Below are 19898 nucleotides of genomic sequence, written 5' to 3' on the forward strand. Positions count from 1 at the left end.
TTTTCCGATTTCTTCCAACATTCATTCTCCGTGTGGTTGGGCTTACCATAGTATCCACAAGTCGCACGAGAAATCATGGCCTGACCAGCTTAAGAAGTTTCTTTGTATTTTATTTCCAGTTCTACGTTCTTATATAGCAACTCAATTTTCTCAGCATATTCTTGTTTCCACCGCCCTTCGCAGTAGTCAGCCAACTTCTTTTGAAACTCTACCTCCTTTTGAAGAAGGTCCACTTCCTTACGCATTTCTTCCAAATTTGTCATCTTACCTGTTGGTTCAAGTCAAATGCTAGGTAAATCAAAGGATTAAATAAGTAGCTATTCACAATGGAAGCTCGAGCCATAATACTCTTTTATTCTTTTACTTATAGGTTACCTCGGTATACAAGCCTTAACCATTCTCTGCTTAACACGGGCGAACTCTTAAGTCTCCATGAGATTACTATCAACAAGGTAAGGGGACCTTATTCATTAATATAAAGATTCCATGTCTTAGTTCACTCTTCAATTCTTATCTACAAGATCATTCGAGAAGAAATCATAACCTCTTGTTCTCACTAGTGCCTTATTGTATCTTCTCAAATCAATCTCACTATTTTGAGGTTAGATTTTCCATGTGCTTAGATGGACGAACTTCAAGAATTGCTCAACTTGTAACGGCCCCATCGTCCCCTAAGGCGAACCAGAGGGGCTGACGGACCGTCAGCCCCTCTGGTTCGCCTTAGGGGACGATGGGGCCGTCACAAGTGGTATCAGAGCCTAGGTTTAGATTAACCTGGGCATGTTAGGAATTTCTTGATTTGGGACTTGTATTTGATTGTTTTTTTTAAAGGGTGTTTGAGTTGAATCGTGTTTCTATGTAGGATGGACGCGCGTAGTGGGCCTAGTGAGAGACCGACTGTGGAGCAGGGCCGGGGAGTACTTCCTATGATCAAGTACCAGGTCCGGCTGAGAGGGACAGCGGTACGCTGGAGTCCGGCTAGTCGCCTTCGACGTTGTGAGTGCCGTCAGAGGTTTGCCGACCCCAATACACTAGTATGGGCCGTGGACAAAGAAAGGAAGGAGTTGGCCAAAGATTGTGCAAGGCTAGAGGCCGAGGTGAAGCAACTGAGAGAGGCCAACAAGAGGCAAGCCGAGCGAATTAAGGACTTGGAATATGACCTGAGTGAAGGTCAAGATAGAGTGGACGATCTGTGTACCCAATTGGGAGAGACACGTGAACGAATGGTCAAGAGGGCGAGGCAATTGAAGGAGAGGGCCGGATCGATTCTGAACTTGTGTGACGACCTATTAGGGGACGAGAGTGATGAGGACTCTTGCATGAGAGGTAGGGTCGGAGTCGAATCCGCTCAAGCGAGTAGGTCCTCTAGTCCCACGGTAGGCTAGGGCTTGGTTCTTAGGTCATTTTGGGGACTTTTGACTCTTGTATGTATAAGGGATACGGAATGGTAGGCCGGGAAGGACCCTTAGCTAGTCGCGTTGTATATTGGACTAGTTTTGTATATATTACTTTTGTATTGCCATTCCGTAAGAGGCTCTCCCTGTTTGTACTTGACTGACTGTTTTGGTATAAACGTGTGATCTTGTTGTGATGACTGTGAATACGTGTTAAGTGTTTAAGTGTTGTATGTACCTGTTTGGTTCAGTGTTCATGTTTATTGTTATGCACAGGAGTGTGTACCCTTTGATGTTAATGTTATACTTATACTTATGGGTATATTTTGATTGCTTGATTAATCTAGAGCGATGGAAGGCACGAGTAGTGGCCGAGGTAGAGGACGTGGGGGTAGACAGCCCACACCTGAACAGGGTACGGGAACGACAGTGCCCGAACCCAATCCTGAACCCCAAATCGATCCTACTGTGCAAGTAGCCGCTGCTATCTAGCAGATGACTGCTCTCCTGGCCCAGGTGGTGCAGCAACAGGGCCCCAACCCTAATCCACCTGTCGGCAATCCTGGAAACCCTGGAAATCATGTCGAGAGCGAAGATCGAGCTCTCGAACGTTTCCAAAAATTTTCTCCACCTAAATTTCTCGGAGGGCCCGATCCGGACGTGGCAGAACAATGGTTGGAGAAGATGATAGACATTTTTGCCGCCCTACATTACTCGGAGGAGAGGCAAGTGACTTTTGCGGTCTTTCAACTCGAAGGGCCCGCTCGCTCTTGGTGGAACATTATTCGGACAAAATGGGAGCGAGAACAGACGCCAAGGACATGGACGAATTTTGTACGGGAATTCAATGCCAAGTACTTTCCGCCATTGTTTCAGGAGAAAAAGGAGGACGAATTTATTCGTCTACGCCAAGGCACGCAATCGGTGGCCGAATATGAAAGCCAATTCACGCGTTTATCCAAGTTTGCCCCTGAGCTCATTGTGACGGAACAAAGAAGGGCGAGGCGTTTCCTTCAAGGACTTAATGTAGAAATCCAAAAGGATTTGGCCGTAGCCCAAATCACCACTTTCAGTGATGCTGTTGAGAAAGCATTACGATCCGAGAACGCAAGGCTTCAGGTGAGGAATTTCCAGAATAGGAAACGTGGAGCTGCTGGGAGTAGCTCAACCCAAGGGGATAAGGGCACCCCTCCTAAGTTTGGAAGGGGAGCTGGAGGGGGACGGTTTGTGAGTCCGGCTAGAGGGGCTCCCTCTCGAGGAAGCCAACCGGGATGAGGCCAACCGAGGAGCGCTTCACAAGGGAGTTCTGCTACTGTTACACGTGGGTCGTGTAGCTTCTGTGGGAAACCAAACCACACAGAGGACGACTGCTGGAGAAAACAGAACAAGTGCTTACGCTGCGGGAGTGCAGAGCACCGGCTCGCCAGTTGTCCAATCCAAGCCCGAGACGTGAAAGGAACTACACCGACGTCCAAGGCTACCTCAAGTCAATCACGGGTGGAGGGAGCCAAACCAAAGGTGCCTGCACGTGTATACTCTATCGAACAACTCCAGTTCCTGACTCGGCTGAGGTAGTGGAAGGTACGATTCCTGTCTTTTACCGCCTAGCTAGAATTTTGATAGACCCTGGAGCCACCCATTCTTTTGTTAACCCTGAGTTTATGTGCGGAATTGATATAAACCCTGTTATTCTTCCCTATGAGCTGGAAGTTAGTACTCCTACGGGGGACCAATGTTTGATTTCTAGCAAGATGTACTCGGATTGTGAGATTTGGGTAGGTGAGCGGAAGTTAGTGGGAAATCTGATAAGTTTAGCCATAAAGGGATACGATGTAATATTAGGCATGGATTGGTTGGCTCGATACGATGCCCAACTGGATTGCAAGAGGAAAATAGTAGAATTCCGTATTCCTGGGGAGGCAACTTTGAAGTTAGATGTGAGGGGTAGTCTAGCCTCATCTGCTATGATATCGGGTTTTCGAGCTAGAAAATTTTTGAGTAGAGGGGCGCAAGGATTCCTAGCTTTTCTTATAAACACCCCTGCCGACAAATTGAAAATAGAAGATGTTCCAGTAGTGAGTGAATACCCTGATGTTTTTCCTGACGAGTTAGTAAATTTGCCTCCAGAAAGAGAAATTGAGTTTGAAGTTAACCTTTGCCCAGGGGCTTCCCCTATTTCCAAAACTCCTTACCGAATGGCACCTGCGGAACTCAAAGAGTTGAAATTACAGTTGCAAGACCTTCTAGAGCGAGGGTTTATCCACGAGAGTGGATCACCTTGGGGGGCACCTGTTCTCTTTGTTAAAAAGAAGGACGGGACCTTGAGGCTATGTATCGATTACCGAGGGTTGAACAACGTGACCATTAAGAATAAGTACCCCCTACCTCACATCGATGAGTTATTTGATCAATTACAAGGTGCGGAGGTCTTTTCAAAACTAGATCTTCGACAGGGGTATTACCAGTTGTTGATTAGAAAAGAAGATGTGCCTAAAACCGTCTTCAATTCTCGGTATGGGCACTACGAATTTGCCGTGATGCCTTTTGGACTGACCAATGCCCCTGCTGCTTTCATGGACCTCATGCATCGAATTTTCAAACCTTATCTTGACTGATTTGTCGTTGTTTTTATAGATGACATATTGGTTTATTCAAAAACCCGTGAGGAACATGAAGAACATTTGAAAGCGGTCCTACAAACCCTGAGGGAGCACCAGTTGTATGCCAAATTTAGCAAATGTGAGTTTTGGGTAGAAAGGGTTTCTTTTCTGGGGCACGTGATTTCAAAAGAAGGAATTGCTGTAGATCCGGCCAAGGTAGAAGCGGTGACTGAGTGGAAGAGACCCGATAACCCTACTGAGATCCGAAGTTTTCTAGGGTTGGCAGGTTATTACCGGTGATTTATTAAAGATTTTTCGAAACTTGCCAGTCCCTTAACCGATCTAACCAAGAAGGGTGGAAAATTTCTATGGAGTGATAAGTGTGAAAATATCTTTCACGAGCTGAAACGGAGATTAACCATGGCCCCTATTCTGGCTTTACCTAACGGTCCGGACGGTTTCACTGTTTACACTGACGCCTCCAAAGAAGGGTTAGGATGTGTATTGATGCAACATCAAAACGTGATAGCCTATGCTTCTAGAAAATTAAAAATTCATGAGCAAAACTATCCCATTCATGACCTCGAACTGGCCGCAGTTGTCTTCGCTCTGAAAAAGTGGAGACACTATCTGTACAGGGTGACTTTTGAAGTCTATTCTAACCATAAGAGCCTCAAATACCTCTTTTCCCAGAAGGAACTGAACATGAGACAACGCCGTTGGATGGAATTCTTGGAGGATTATGACTATACCATTAACTACCATCCTGGAAAGGCTAACGTAGTAGCCGATGCCCTAAGTCGAAAGGCTCAGATTTCTGGATTGATGGTGAAAGAGTGGGAATTATTGGGAACCGTTGGAGAGTGGAATCTGAAGTTGGAACAGAATAAGATAACTTTTGGGAATGTCCGAGTGATGTCCATATTTTTAGAAAAGATCAAGGAAGCTCAAACTAAAGATCCGACGGTTCAAAAGTGGATAGAAAAGGTGAAGGAAAGAGAACTTTCCGATTTTAATTTGAGCCCTGAAGGGATTATAAGATTTCGAAATCGAATAGTGGTGCCCAACGATGAAACCTTGAGAAGGGAGATTTTGGAGGAAGCTCATCGATCTAAATATACAATCCATCCAGGAAGTAACAAGATGTACCATGACTTGCGACGATTGTACTGGTGGGACAGGATGAAGAGAGAGATAGCTCGGTACGTCCAAACCTGCTTAGTGTGCCAGCAAGTTAAGGCCGAACACCAGAAACCTTCGGGATTACTGCAGCCTCTGGAGATTCCCGAATGGAAGTGGGAACACATCACCATGGACTTCGTTTCTGGACTGCCTAGAACTCAAAAGGGATATGACGCCGTTTGGGTGATCGTTGATCGGTTGACCAAGTCGGCCCATTTCCTACCTGTGAATATGAAGTATTCCATGGATAAGTTAGCTCGAGTATATTTCGAAGAGATTGTGAGATTACATGGAGTGCCCGTGAGCATCGTTTCCGACCGAGACCCTCGTTTTGTGTCCAGATTTTGGCAAAAGTTTCAGGAGACCTTGGGGACGAAGCTGAACTTGAGTACTACCTATCATTCTCAAACGGATGGACAATCAGAGCGAACAATTCAGACTCTTGAAGATATGTTACGAACGAGTATTCTGGATTTCGGGGGTAATTGGGGGCAACACATGACATTAGTAGAGTTCGCCTATAATAACAGCTATCACTCATCAATCCAAATGGCACCATACGAAGCCCTTTATGGATGAAAGTGCCGTTCACCAATATACTGGGATGAAGTGGGAGAAAAGAAGGTTCTAGATCCTACTATCATTCCTTGGATGGAGGATGCTCAAGAAAAGATCAAGTTAATCCGTCAGAGACTCCAGACAGCCCAAAGTCGCCAGAAGAGCTATGCCGACAACCGAAGGAAAGATTTGGAATTTGAAGTGGGGGACCATGTATTCCTCAAGATTACACCATTGCGAAGCATCACTGCTGGCCGAGGAAAGAAACTCCAACCTAGATTCATAGGACCGTTTCCGATCCTTCAACGGGTTGGAAAAGTAGCGTACCGGCTTGAATTGCCGCCGAGCTTGTCACGAATTCACGATGTATTCCATGTGTCGATGCTCAAAAAGTATTACCCTGATCCAACCCACATTGTCCAGCCGGAAGAAATTGAGATTGACGAAGCCCTTACTTACGAAGAAAAACCTGTACAAGTGCTTGATAGGAAAGTTAAGGAGCTGAGGAATAAGCAGATTCCACTGGTGAAGATTCTGTGGAAGAACCACGGAGTCGAGGAGGCAACCTGGGAGATGGAGAATGAGATGAAAACCAAATATCCTGAACTGTTTAGTGATTCAGGTGAGAAATTTCGAGGACGAAATTCTTTAAGGGGGAGAGAGTGTGAGACCCTGAAAATTTTCATATTTTTCAGGCATTTATTTTGGGCTTTTGGGCCTAATTTTAGGGTTTTCTTCTATCCGTGGGTTTTCTGGGGAATTTTATGAGAAAATATGAATTTTGCATCATTTTCTGGGTTTAGGTCAATTTCTGTGTTGTTAAGGGGGTACAGCGGTTGCGGGACCCACTAAGACGATCGGTACAGTTAAATGTAGCTTTGAGAAATTTTATATACGGAAGCTTTGTGACCTAGTGTTATGAGTTAATTAGAGGTTAGTTGGCTTAATTAAGTGTTGTAAGACAAAAGGGAAGGGATAAGCTTGAAAGGCCACATGTCACATTTTCATTGGAGGTTGAAATTTTGACTTGTCTTACACCTTTACTAAATTAAATTTTGACCAAAATTCTTCATTTTTTTCTTACCTCTTGGCCGGCCAACTAGAGAGAAAAAAAGAAAGAAAGCTCTTCAACTCTTGCTTCATTTTCTTGCCCAAATCTAGGAATTTAACCATTAATCTTCCAAATCTCTCCATAAAAACCTTCTTGCTAGGAGTGTTGAAGTGTTTGGTGGTTTTTGTTTGAAAGGAAAAGCTCTCATCTACCTTGTATCAAGAAATTGTAAGGTGAGTAAATATGGAATTGTTTCCTTGTTGGTTGTAAGATGAAAGTTATAGGTGATAGTAGTTCAAGAGGCTATTTTATGGAGTATTTCATGACTTATACTTGAGATGTGGCAATTTTCTATTTATTTAGGAATTTTCTGTTTTATATGATATATCATGGTTGAGTTGGGTGTGATGGCTTTATATGGCTTGATTTAGAGCTTATATGTGTTAATGGTGGTTAATTGTGGAAAATTTCAGCATTTGTGAGAAAATTTCGGTTTTAGGGTTTGATGAAATTGGGGCTTTTCCATGTATGGTTTTCGTGCTATCAATTGATGTGTATATGGTTGTATTGTGATTCAAATGGGGTGAATGGACTAGTTTAAGAACCATAAGTGTAATGGTACAAGTTGGGTGTTGTTCATTAGGTTGGAAATGTGAAGAAATTAAGGGGAAATGCCGCCCAATTGGTTGTAGATATGGGTGGTCTTGAATTGAGAAGGATTTGAATTGAATGGATGAATTGGGGAGTTTGTTCACATTCCACACTTTCGTTGCTCCATTTTGTATTTTCGAGTAACTTGTATTAGTAGGTTAAACCTATACGTTGACTCGTGTACGAGTCTCAAATATGTTTCTTGCTTGTTTTAGGTCGTACCGGTGGACCGGGACCTACTCCTGACTCGAACGTGTGATTTACTTGAGTACTTGGTGAGTGTATCATCAAATGGTTGATTGCACTTGATATGTGACTTGTATGGCTTGAATAGGTCAAGGGTGTACTTTATCGCTCTTGACCACTTACTGGCATTATTGTTACTGTTGGACTGTGAAATTTCATGTACATATGTGGTTTGATATTTGCTAGGGCTATGCCCTATTATTACTGTGAAAACTGAGCTCTTTTCCTTAGGCCGTTACTCGAGTCGAGCCGGCTAGGGCTTGGACGAGTCGTTAACGTGCTTTTGGGTCACTGATAGTCGAGTGGAGTATTTACTCCTCGACCTTATGGTATACTCGAGTATTGCCTTTTGTAACTGTGAGGTGTGCGGGCCCGGTAAGGGGGTGATTGGTGGAAGGAAATGGTGTAAAGAGGTGCCTACGGTTCTTGGTTGTCTCCAATGGTTGACGGAGTGTCAACGGGTATGATGAAGTACGGCAAGTGGAAAAACGGCCCTTGAGGGCCGATTGTATCCTTTTATATATGGTTGATTGATTAGAGGCACTTGTGTATATGTGGTTGTTGGCTTGTATTACTTATGTGCAAATTTGGTACCTCACGAGCATAATCTCACCCCGTTATTTTGTTTTCCTTACAGGAGCACCGTTGGACCTCAAGTTTTGAATGAGTTGAGCTAGATATGTAGTTAGTTTTGAATAGCTCCTCGGAAACTTGAACTTTGATGTATTTGATTCCAAGAACTTTTGAAGTGTAAATTGAACCTTTCTCATGTATAACTAGCTTTATCAAGTCTTGGATAAACTGCATTATGTGTTTGGTTGTGTTACGCGAGTTTCGATTTCGAACGAAGGAAGAAAGGATTTTTAGCAAAACTACTGTTCAGAATCCGGCCAAGAATCCGGCCAGTTTCTGGCCGGATACAAGGCCGGATATGCAGGGGAAAAGAAAAAAAAATTTGGGTTTTAGCTACTGGCCGCAATCCGGCCGGAGCAATCCGGCCAACTTCTGGCCGGATTTCCGGCCGGATTGACTGGGGAATTTCGACCCCTTTGGGACCAGCCTCTGCCTCCTATCCGGCCAAGAATCCGGCCGGATAGTGACGTGGCTGGTTACTGTTCATCCGCGGCAATTTTTTTCAGTTTCGTTTTTCTTGACCGTTTCAAGTGCTCGAGCGCTATATTTTCTTCCGTGGTAATATTATAGTAATAAGAGCAACTTGGTAAGGCTATACGCTTGTTTTATTAATTTTCCCTTTGCAAGTTAGATTTGGATCGTTTGTTCCGGGTTCGTAGTCCTGGCGAGAGTTGGGCAGGCGGTCCGTCAGCCCCTCTGGTTCGCCTTAGGGGACGATGGGGCCGTCACACAACTCCTCACACCTTTCTTGGTTTTTAGGTTGGTTGATTGGTTTAGGGCTTTAGTGCTCCACTAATCGTGCTAGGGCATCAATTGTCTGGTTAATATGTAACAGCCCCACTTTCCCCTAAAGCGAACCAAAGGGGTTAGCGGACTGCCTGCCCAGCTCTCGCCAGGACTACGGATCAGTTCACGTCGATCTAATACGTTCTGAAACATACCCACGCGCGTAAACAAGTCAAAATCACAAAATAAAAAAAAACGAAAATCGAAACTGACGACGAACAGTACCGTCCACGTCAGAATCCAGATACTAGGCCGAGAGTAGCCAAATTTTTTCTTTTGCCGTTTGAAATACGAGTTAATCCGAAATCCCACCAAATGTCAACCAAACATATATACATTGAAATGTAACATTTACAAGCCAAAAGCCAAAGCGGCATATCAAAACGATTCATCATGGATATACATGTTCGGTTTGCCAATCAAAAGAAATTGAACCCAATACACATTAGGGTTTCATTCAAAGAGCTATTCAAAAGACATTTACATGAGCTCAACTTGACAACCAACTAACACAACCTTTTCCAAAAGTGGTCATTTCCTGTAAGGAAAACAAATGGAACGGAATGAGCTTAAGCTTAGTGAGTTACTACCACATAAGCAACAAAGAGCACATAGCATAACCTTTCATTTCAAGTACACAATTACAGAATAAAACAAGTCGGTAAAAGGATACGGACGGCTCTCAAGAGCCCATTTCCACGCTTACATTCTTGATCCAATCTCATTGACTCTCCGTCAACGTTTAAGAGTACCAACCGTAGAACCCACTTCACTCCATTCCTTCCACCCAACATACCCCAACCGGGCCCGCACTCCAATCAGTAGCTTTTGGTAATACTCGAGTATACTGGAACCAAGAGTCTCATTACTACAAGATTTCCCCGTACAGTCCCCGTGGCATGTCAATTTTCACGACCAAGCCCTCGCCGGCTCGATTCAATTGACTACCTACGGGGTTGAGCTCAATAATATAGTAAGGCCGTTGGATATTCGTCCAAACGACACCAAATCAGTTTTCCATGAATGGAATTCAATATCTCATATAGCAAGTGCAGTATTTCAGTAAAACGGTAAACAGTCATGAATGGAATCGCAAGGGGGTGAGGGCGGTCAAGTACACCCTCACCTCAATCACTTCCAATAGCCAAATAAGCTTTCAAGGCATCAAAATCACATATAGCAAAGCCACATTGTAACATTCAAGTGAGTAGTATACTCACTTATCAATTAAGTGTTGTTTCATGCACTTCCGTCAAGAGAATGTCGTGAATCACCGTCACGCCCTAGAACACGTAAACAAGTACAATGAGACTCGATAACGAGTCATAAAGCAATGCCAATCACAACCCCAATAGGGTTTCATATGCATATACAAGTATCATAGGTAACCAGAAAATCCGGAAATGCAATTAACTTTGGCCCTGAAAAAAAATAGTTTTGTCCTTATTTTGCGGTAATGGCACCAATTTCACTACGATTATCGGATGAGGGTGTAAGACCCACCGTTTCGAAGCTAAGAACCAGGGATACAACAATGTAGAAGGTCACTCAGACCAATTCCTATCACAACCAGGTCAAATATGCAAGACACTAAACCAGAACCACAAAAACAGGTTTACAAACTTCATCCTGCTGTAATCAGTACAACTCAGTCTGTACAGGTCCAAATTCGGAAATTCCAAAGGCATATGGTAGCTAAGACATCAAGCTACATTTCATCAGAAGACCTCAACAACCAAATCCAAAGCAATTCCAGTCAAAACAGCCAATTACAGGCGCAGTTCTGCCATCCTGATGAACCCAGAACAGCAATAGTAATTTCGACATTTCTCACTCTACACTACTCCAAATGACCTGAAATTTTACAGGCACCTCAAACACATCAATACCTACAACTGTCATGTTTTAAGCAAAGGCCAATTCGGCCTCTAACCATATGATACAAACCGGACAGAAAAGGTGGTTATGGAACCCTAACTTTTCACATTTCCTTCCAAATCCAAAATTGGTTGCAATTCCCAATCATTTACACCTACTAGAGTCATTCTAGGCCATTGCCAATCATCATACAAGGCCACAACACCATGATCATATTAAACCAGAAAAATCACCAATAAATTGAAAACTTCATCAAGTCCTCCAAAAGCAAGAAATAAACCACATATTTAATCACTTAAGCTCCCATTAGGCACAAATTAAACTTCATTAAGTGTAGGAGGAAGTTCAAACACCACTCACCTAGTAAACAAGAGAGGGAGAGTTGCTTGGCACCTTAGCTTCTCCAAACACTTCATCAAACCACTAAACAACACCAAATGAAGAGGTTTTATGGAGTAGAAACAAGTTTAAGGGATTGCTTGGGATGATTTGAGCTAGATGGATGCCAACCTTTGAAGATTTTTCTTCCTTCCTTTGCTAGAGAGAGAGAGCCGACCAACAAGGAGAAGAAAAGAGTGAATTTTTGGTGATTTTTGAGGTATTTAATCAATTAGTCAAAAAAGTAAAAAAGGTGAATAGTTGTCCTACAAGTGAAACCAATGGCCAAGTGACACTTGTCACTCCATAAATACATCCCTATCCTTCTTTTTTCCTCTCACATCAATCACATCTCATCCTCCAATTATCTCTTAACACCCGATAAATTTCAACCAGTATCCGAAACTTAACCTAATAGGCCGAATTTTTCCGAACTTTTCGCACTAGTGGGTCCCACGTCCGATATATATCCTTTATTTTTTCAAAAATTCTCCAATACTAGAAAAATCATCTAAAAACATAATTACTCATAAAATTCACCAGAAAAATTTTTCTAAGCCAGAAAATACAGAAAACATGCCATTAAAAGGGATAAACCCTAGGGAAAATTATTAAGAGGAATTTACGGGTTCTCACATAATAGCAATAACTACGCGATTATTTTCATTCATTTCTAGGGTTTTGATTCAGTCCAGCAGTCGTTCTATAATCGTCCAACCTCTCGCCCTCGATCCTTTTCACTCTTTTGGTCACCCATAAATTTAACATGTTTAAAGGCATGACATAAAGTGAGTGCACATAAACAGAGTTTGAAAAGTGATACCTTTATCCCGCCAAACAAATACAAGAATAAAAATGGAAGACACCAAAATAATCGCAAATGAGTACAACCCAATCATGGATTTGAAATCATGAAGCAGTAAAGTCAAGCATGCTATGAGTAACGTTTAATTGCCTCAAAAGGTAGGGAACATAGTGAAACAAGATACAAAATGCAATGGCCTTTAAGTGAGTGCCACCCTATCTATCTTTGGCAAAAACTATTAAAATAGTTTAAATCACTAACTTAGTGGTTGGCGGAGCCAAAAGTCTTAATTACCTTCGTAGGATCATTTTCATTTCCAGCATTAGAAGTTTTAAATCTCATGTCCCTTATTGAATATCTTGTCATTCTCCACTTGTTCAACCAAGGTAACACACCCCAGCCATCGACTTATCCATTCTGTTTTTAATTTCGGACACTACCCCAACAAGTCGATTCTTAGTTTTTTAAAGCTTCTCTCAAGAAGCCTTTGTCTTCCTTGCTCCTTAAGTATCTCAATCTCCACTTCAGGAATTTCTAGTAGTCTAGGCATCCGCAATTGCCTTCAGATCTCGATTATCCCCTCGAATCACCCTATTTTCCTCGGATAGCCACTTCCGATGATCAGTCACTATAAACACTCCATTACTTGGGCATGAGTAAGTCCTTTGAAAATCACATAAAGTCCTAGTTCGACGAGTTGGATTACACCTCTAACGAGCCCTCCCCTAGGCCCTTCACGGCCATGGTCACCATAATGCGTCCCCAAGACGGTTCAATGCCACCATTACCTTCCGTAACTTACAATTAAAATTAAAAACTTAAGTGGGACCAAATATACTAAATAAACTGGGTTTGATCATCTCATACTATCCCACATGTATCACATAAGATCAAGACCCCTTGTCATCCACTAATTCAAACCTAGGTTCTAGTTTTCATTTTCACAAGCTGTCACTTAACTTCCCAACCTGCTTCACAGTCCGGCATCCTAAACTTTTAAGCCTAGGATACATTACAGAGATCTAAAACCTAAGCTCTGATACCAACTGTGATGATCCCACTTCTCCCTAAGGTGAACCAGAAGGTATCTGCGGGATGCCTACCCAGTTCTTGCTAGGACTCATGGCAATATCCATTCAATCTTAGCACAATACTATTCAACAACACTAGATAAGTAAGAAAGTGCGGAAAACTCCAAACTTAACAATATATATATATAACGATTATCCAATCCTTAAATCATATTCCCAAAAGTTATATCAACACCCAAAACATACAACAGCCAGATACATCTAATATCCAAATCATACATTAGGTTTCCAAAAGTACAACCAATAAGAGGCCTAACCCAAAATACATTAGAGATCCTAATCCAATAGTGCATCAAAAGGGTTACTCCAAGTCTCATTCCATACCCAATCCTGTTAAAGAAAACAAATCCAAAGGGTGAGCAAAACGCTCGTGAGCCCAAAAACACACATGCAAGCACATAGTTCAAAGAACAAGCCCAAATAACAGGTCAAAAGATAAAGTACAAGTAATTGACAATTCCAATGAAATGTAAACAAAAACAATTCAAGGATATGGTAGCTCTCAGGAGTTAAGTTCCACTTGCTCTGCCGATATCATTCGTATACCTTCCCGCGATGACCCTCCATCAACCGGGTCGGTATTTCCATTCTGTAGATCACCACTTACTTCCCTCCGTCCACCGTACACCTCCCGGGCCCGCAAGACATTTATAAGGCGATACTCCACGAGTATGCCAAGCAAGGCCTCTCATTAGGTCGAGTTTAATTATCTCATGGCTCGCCAAGATTCCCGACCAAGCCCGTGCCGGCTCGAGTCCAAGGTTGGCCTATGAGTTTGGGCATCCCCCATTTACATTTGAGAGTTGAGGAGATTCACTCCAACGACGTATGCAGCCATAGCATACCATTTCATTTCATTCAATTATTCAATCATCTCGTTTCATTCAATTAAGTCATTCATAATTCATTTGGTACGTTTGAATCATGAATCATTTATTTCAAATAAGAACGGGTGCGGTAAAGTACACACTCGCCTCTATTTTCATAATCTCCAAACAATCATAACAATTAAATTTGTATCAAGTATTCATACACTTGACACTCACCAATATAAGTAATGAGGAAGAAATGTCCCTCGGAGCTTTAGGCTTTCACTGGGGGATCCTCTTGAATGTCCTCTTGTATGCCTGAGCAATTAACAATGGACTATTACTGATAATCCTCAAACAATGAGGAAGGTCATACACTAGTACGAACTTAGAAAATATCTCGAAGATCGATGTAGTTTTCTTTTGAAAATCGAGCTCAAAAGAGTTACAAAACTAGAGTAAACGAATCATCATCCATAAAATCATTGGACGGAAACAAGTACAAGCAAATAGGTCTGAAAACGAACGACCGAAGTCGGAAGAGGATGGCCACGTCACAATTTTTGATTTTTGGTGAAATCTTTGAAAAATCATAACTCATTCCATGATTGTCCAAAATTGGAAAATTTGGTACCATTGGAAACATCTTCTAGAGTACTAGAAGTTTCTAGAAGACACCTTTCCATGAATCGAAGTGAAAGGCATTCAAATTTTGACTTGGAGTTGATAGCTGGTGTTATCAAGACAGATTGAAGTTGATTTTCGGCCAACTTTGAAAATTCGGCAAAATTCACTCAATTTGAACTAGCCTTTGAAATTTGATACTCTACTAGAGCTACAATCCAAATTTGGAACAAAACAAGTAGAACGAGAATTGAAGTTTTGAGCACCAAGATATGGTAGCTCAAAGTTACCCAAATTTCCTTGTTAAATAAGGGTTTTCCAAAATCAAGTCACAAACTTTGGAAGTTTAGTTGAACAATGAAACGGCCTCACAAAAATACCAAAATTAGCAGTATTATACTACCATATACGGGTTTTTCCTCTACCAAATTTCATGGATAAATAAGCACAGAAAGTGGGTTAACAAGACCGTTGAAGTCACAAGAAATTCTAAGGCTAAGCTGCCTTTGAACTTCCGTTTTGTCGTTTTCAAACATTTGGTCAAGGAACATCTCAAACATGGTCCATTCTAGTAGGTAATGTCTAAAATATGTTCAAGATACATTCGATAGGTGATTTACACTAAGAAGCTTCGGATAACAAGTCCCAAACCATAGTTAGTTTCAAATCTGTCCAAATGCATGGTATTCCTTCACAAGACCAGATTCGAATTTTATTCATAAATCACTCAATTCCACTTGAAATTGAGCATGGTTGGTGGCGTTAGAAAATAGACTCATAATACTACATTTTCTCAGAAGAAACTATTTTCAAAATCAATCCACAACTAGTCCACATTTGAGCCTCAAGATACAGTTCATGTTCTGCCCTGTAGTGAACCATCGAAACAGAACAGCAATCTTTAAATGAATGGTTTGGCTCACACAAGTGGAACCAAAACGTGCATTTTATACCAATAGAAATATGGGAATGTCTAGTTTCCAGTGCCATAAACGGCACTCAATTCTGACATCGGAACGATGAGTTACAGCCAAAACAAGATGAATACCTGGGCAATGACGGGAACCAATTCCAGATTTCTAAGCTTCCGAAATTCCAACATTTCGGTGACCAAATCAAATTATTTTTCAATGAAAATTTTTACACACTCAATATAACATGTAAAAAACATAAACAAGCCATTAGAACATCAAAATTTTGCACTGAAGCGCTCGAACAAAACAGGGGCAAAATGGCCACTTTTGATTATTGCACTATCCTTGAGTTTCTATCAATAACCCAACATTAATCCACCAATATAAGAACTAAACCAATATTAATTTCATCATCAATCACCAAATCAGTCCATCCAATCCAAGTGAGAGTTTATAGAGCCGACACACCAAGATCCAACATAAATAAAGCTACCCAGGTGAATATACAAGCTTATAAGTGCAATACTACTTCCATAAATCACGATTTGGAGGGTTGATCGTCCATTACCTCTCTTGAGGAACTAAACAGAAATTTTTGGTCCTTATTGTGAGAACCTAGAATGGAAAAGAAAAAAAATTTAAAAAAAATTAAAATTAATTAGGGTTTTATTCCGGGTGTAACAGCCCCACCTTCCCCTAAGGCGGACCAAAGGGGTTAGCGGACTGCCTGCCCAGCTCTCGCCAGGACTAACGGTACAGTTTACGTCGTTCTATTACGTTCCGAAACATACCAAAGCGCGCAAACAAGTCAAAATCACTAAATAAAAAAAAACGAAAAAATCGAAGCCGGAATGAATAGTGCAGGACACGTCAGAATCCGGCCGGATTTTCGGCCGGATTCTCGGCCGGATACAAGGCCGAGAGCAACTCAATTTTTTTTCAAAAACCCACTCAATCCGGCCGGCGAAGATGTATACGTGTTTTGGGAGTATTTCGAAAACCCTAAGTAGGAATTAAGATTTAAACCCTAAGTTCCGATTAAGATTGAAAACCCGTTTTTCTACATTTTCTTTATTAGAAAATTCCCCAGATAATTTTTATTGAGTAAATAGAGTTTTTAGATGATTTTTCTAGTATTAGTTAGTTTTTGAGAAATTAAGAACGTATATCGGACGTGGGACCCACTAGTGCGAAAAGTTCGGAAAATTTCGGCCAACTAGATTAAGTTCTGAATACTGGATTTAATTTACCGGGTGTTATGAGATAATTGAAGGTTGATATATGGATGAGAGTGGAGAGAGACAAAGTGATAGACTTGCATTAAATAGGGTGACATGTGTCATCATATGATTAATTCTTGTTTTGACTTTTTATTCAACCTTTTTCCAAATTCTAAATAAAACCAAAAATTGACCAAAAATCCCTCAAAATCATAGCAAGCTTGGCCGGCTCTCCTCCTTGAAGAAACAAGAAAAACCTCTCTCAATTTCATACTCCAATCTTGCCCAATCTCACAAACTAACCGGTTAATCTTGAATTCCTTCCATAAAACCTCTTAGTTTAGTGCTTGTAAGGTGTTGTGTGGAGTTGGTTGGAAAGCTAGAGGACCTAGTACTCTCTCTCTCTCTTGTTCTAAGGTAAGTTGTGAAGGACCACTTTCCTTCTTCTAATAATGTTTAATTCATGCTTGGTGATGAAATGAGATGCAAGTTTATGGATTACATCTTGATTTTGGTTGGATTGGTGAAGTTTTCTATTTATTGGTGATTTTTCTGTTTTAAAATGAACATGATTGTGTGGCTATCTATGATGATTGGAAATGGTATATAATGATTCTAGAGGGTGGAAAAGGTGGAAGATTGCAAGGAATTTCTGTTTTGGAAGAAATCTGGAAAATTAGGGTTCTTGGTTCTTCATTCTGTCCGAAAATTTTGGTCATAGATAGAGGCCGAATTGGCCTTGGCTTAAAACATGAAATTGTAGGTAATGACATTTTATAGGTGCCTGTAAAATTTCAGGTCAATCGGAGTAGCGTAGAGTGAGAAAAGTCGAATTTACCCTTGCTGTTCTGGTTTTGGTCGAATGTAAGAACTGCGATTGTAATTGGTTGTTTTGGTTGGGATTGCTTCTGAATTGGTTGTTATGGTCTTCTGATGAAATGTAGTATTAAATCTTAGCTTTCATATGGCTTTGGAATTTCGGAATTTGGACTTAGGTAGCCTGTTTTATGATGTTTGTGCTAGAATACGTTTTGTGAATCTGTTTTTGCGATGCTGGTGTAGTATCTTACATTTTTGACCTAGTTATACTCGAAACTGGATTGAGTGGCCTTCTTCAACATTGTAGCCTCTTAGGTCCTGAATCTACTTGTAACATTTCAGGTCAAACGGATTAGTGTATCCTGAGTTATGGACAAAACCATCAGGCCTGTTTTAGACGTTCGTTTGTGTACGTTTTGAATTTCAGTTTCTGACAGTGGGTTTTTCCGTATTGATCCCATTCGATCTGGGTGTCGACTCCTTCATAAGAAATTTAGATCTTGGTCTCAGCTTCGAAACGGTATAAAGTACGTCGAAATCCGAGTTCCGTAGCTCCTGTTATGATCAAAACAATATCGATCGTCAGAACTGCCTTGTATTTGGACAGTTCTGACGGGTATTTTGTCACTCGATTTTCGTTCTATTCTGAGTGGATTCAGATCTTGGCCAAAACATCAAAGTTTTAGCCTTATGTCTCAGCTTTCTAATGCCTTTGGAATTTCCTAATTTGGACTTGTGAGCTAGAAGTTATGGTCTAGTAAACAGACCCTGTCTGTCATTCAAAGTGCAAACTTCTGGTACCGTTTTCCATGATTTCAACTTGTTTTGATTCGGATCCTGTAACATCCCGAATATTAGGAGGTTGTTTGTGAAGAAAATATTAAAGTGTATTTCTTTGGGGTTTGATTTAAAACCTTATTTTGTTTTAAAAGACTAGAAACCCTAATTTTTTTTAGTCAAAAACCCTAGTTTACTTGTGACTAACCGGTTTTTCCTAAATCTCTCCTATTTTAATTGAAACCCTAATTTTAATTACTGGAATTGGAAAAATTCCTCACGTTTTCTTAAAAAATTTCCTTTTAGTTGAAAATTATCATTTATTAAAACCCTACTATCCAATTATTTCATAATAAGTGCAAATGAATCTAGAAAGTAGGGTTTTATTCTTCGGTTTCAAGTTTGGAGCAAAATTAGGGTTTTCGCGATTTTCCGCCGGATGAATTTTCGGTACGGAGCAAGGACCAAATTGGGTGATTAAAAGTGACTTTTAAGTGAGAAATAATAGGTGGGTAGTAGCAATGATATAAGGTTAGTGAATGGGAAGTAAAAACCCTAGTACGTGATTTTTAAGAAAAACGGCGCGAATCGGCGGGTCCCACGCACTACCGTTTGAACGCACCACTTGACCACCACTTTCTTACCCTACAAGCTCATTGACAATTGAGCAAAATATCTTCTTATATTACAGCTAAGGGGACCGAAATTAGTGGCTAGAAAGCAAGAGAAAGAAAGAGAAAAAGGAAGGGTGGTGGTGGTGACACTTGTCACCACCTCATGGCTTCTTACCCAAGACTAACCCCAACCATTTAACTCCAACACTTAGCCAATTTCTTCCTCATTTCTGCTGCTGCTGGCCGAGAACATCAAGGAGAAAAACTCCAAGGGAAAATCTTTCATTTCATCTCCAAAGCCAACAAATAAGTGAGGAATCGAGCAAAGTAAACCGATTAAACTTGTTCTTGAGTGACTAGCTAGTGAGTTGTGGTGTGATTCTTGAAGGGGAGAGCTTGTGCTACTCTTGGTGACTTTTATTCAAGGTAAGAGAGTTTATCTCTCCAAGTTTTACTTCTAATCTTGTTAAATTTAAGCTTAGTAACTTGATTTTAGGGTGAGATTATGGATGATTAGCATGTTTTAGTAGTTTTCCCCAATTTATTTGATGAACTAGGGCTTGTGGAAATTCTGCCCAAATGATTGTATGATGTTTATATGTTGCAATTGAGGTGTTATATGGTGTTTTGGTAGTGATTGGACCAAGAAATTAAGGAAAGATTCACTAGAAACTCAAAATTTCCAAAATCTGGAAAATTGTCTCAACATTCTGTCCGAATTTTTATCTGTATGTTAGAGGCTGTTTTGGCCTTAGGTCAAAGAATAAAGGTTGTAGAGAATGGCATTTTATAGGTTCCTACAAAATTTCAGCTCAATTGGAGCAACGTAGGACGTGAAAAGTCCAAAATACCCTTACTGTTCTAAGTA

General features: G+C 41.0%; 2 protein-coding genes across 2 annotated transcripts; both read left to right on the forward strand.

The window, feature by feature from the left end:
* Positions 1-2078: 2078 nt before the first annotated feature.
* On the forward strand, positions 2079-4009 carry LOC140015864 (uncharacterized). Its single transcript, XM_072068691.1, has 2 exons — positions 2079-2621; positions 2729-4009. The coding sequence occupies exons 1-2, from the start codon at positions 2079-2081 to the stop codon at positions 4007-4009; spliced, it is 1824 nt and encodes a 607-aa protein (XP_071924792.1).
* A 1818-nt stretch (positions 4010-5827) lies between these two features.
* LOC113722083 (uncharacterized) lies at positions 5828-7509 on the forward strand. Its single transcript, XM_027245647.2, has 3 exons — positions 5828-6356; positions 6981-7018; positions 7429-7509. Exons 1-3 carry the CDS (start codon positions 5828-5830, stop codon positions 7507-7509), a joined length of 648 nt encoding a protein of 215 aa, XP_027101448.2.
* The last annotated feature ends 12389 nt before the right edge of the window (positions 7510-19898 follow it).

The sequence above is a fragment of the Coffea arabica genome, chromosome 10c, assembly GCF_036785885.1.
Source record: "Coffea arabica cultivar ET-39 chromosome 10c, Coffea Arabica ET-39 HiFi, whole genome shotgun sequence".
In the NCBI taxonomy this organism is placed as follows: domain Eukaryota; kingdom Viridiplantae; phylum Streptophyta; class Magnoliopsida; order Gentianales; family Rubiaceae; genus Coffea; species Coffea arabica.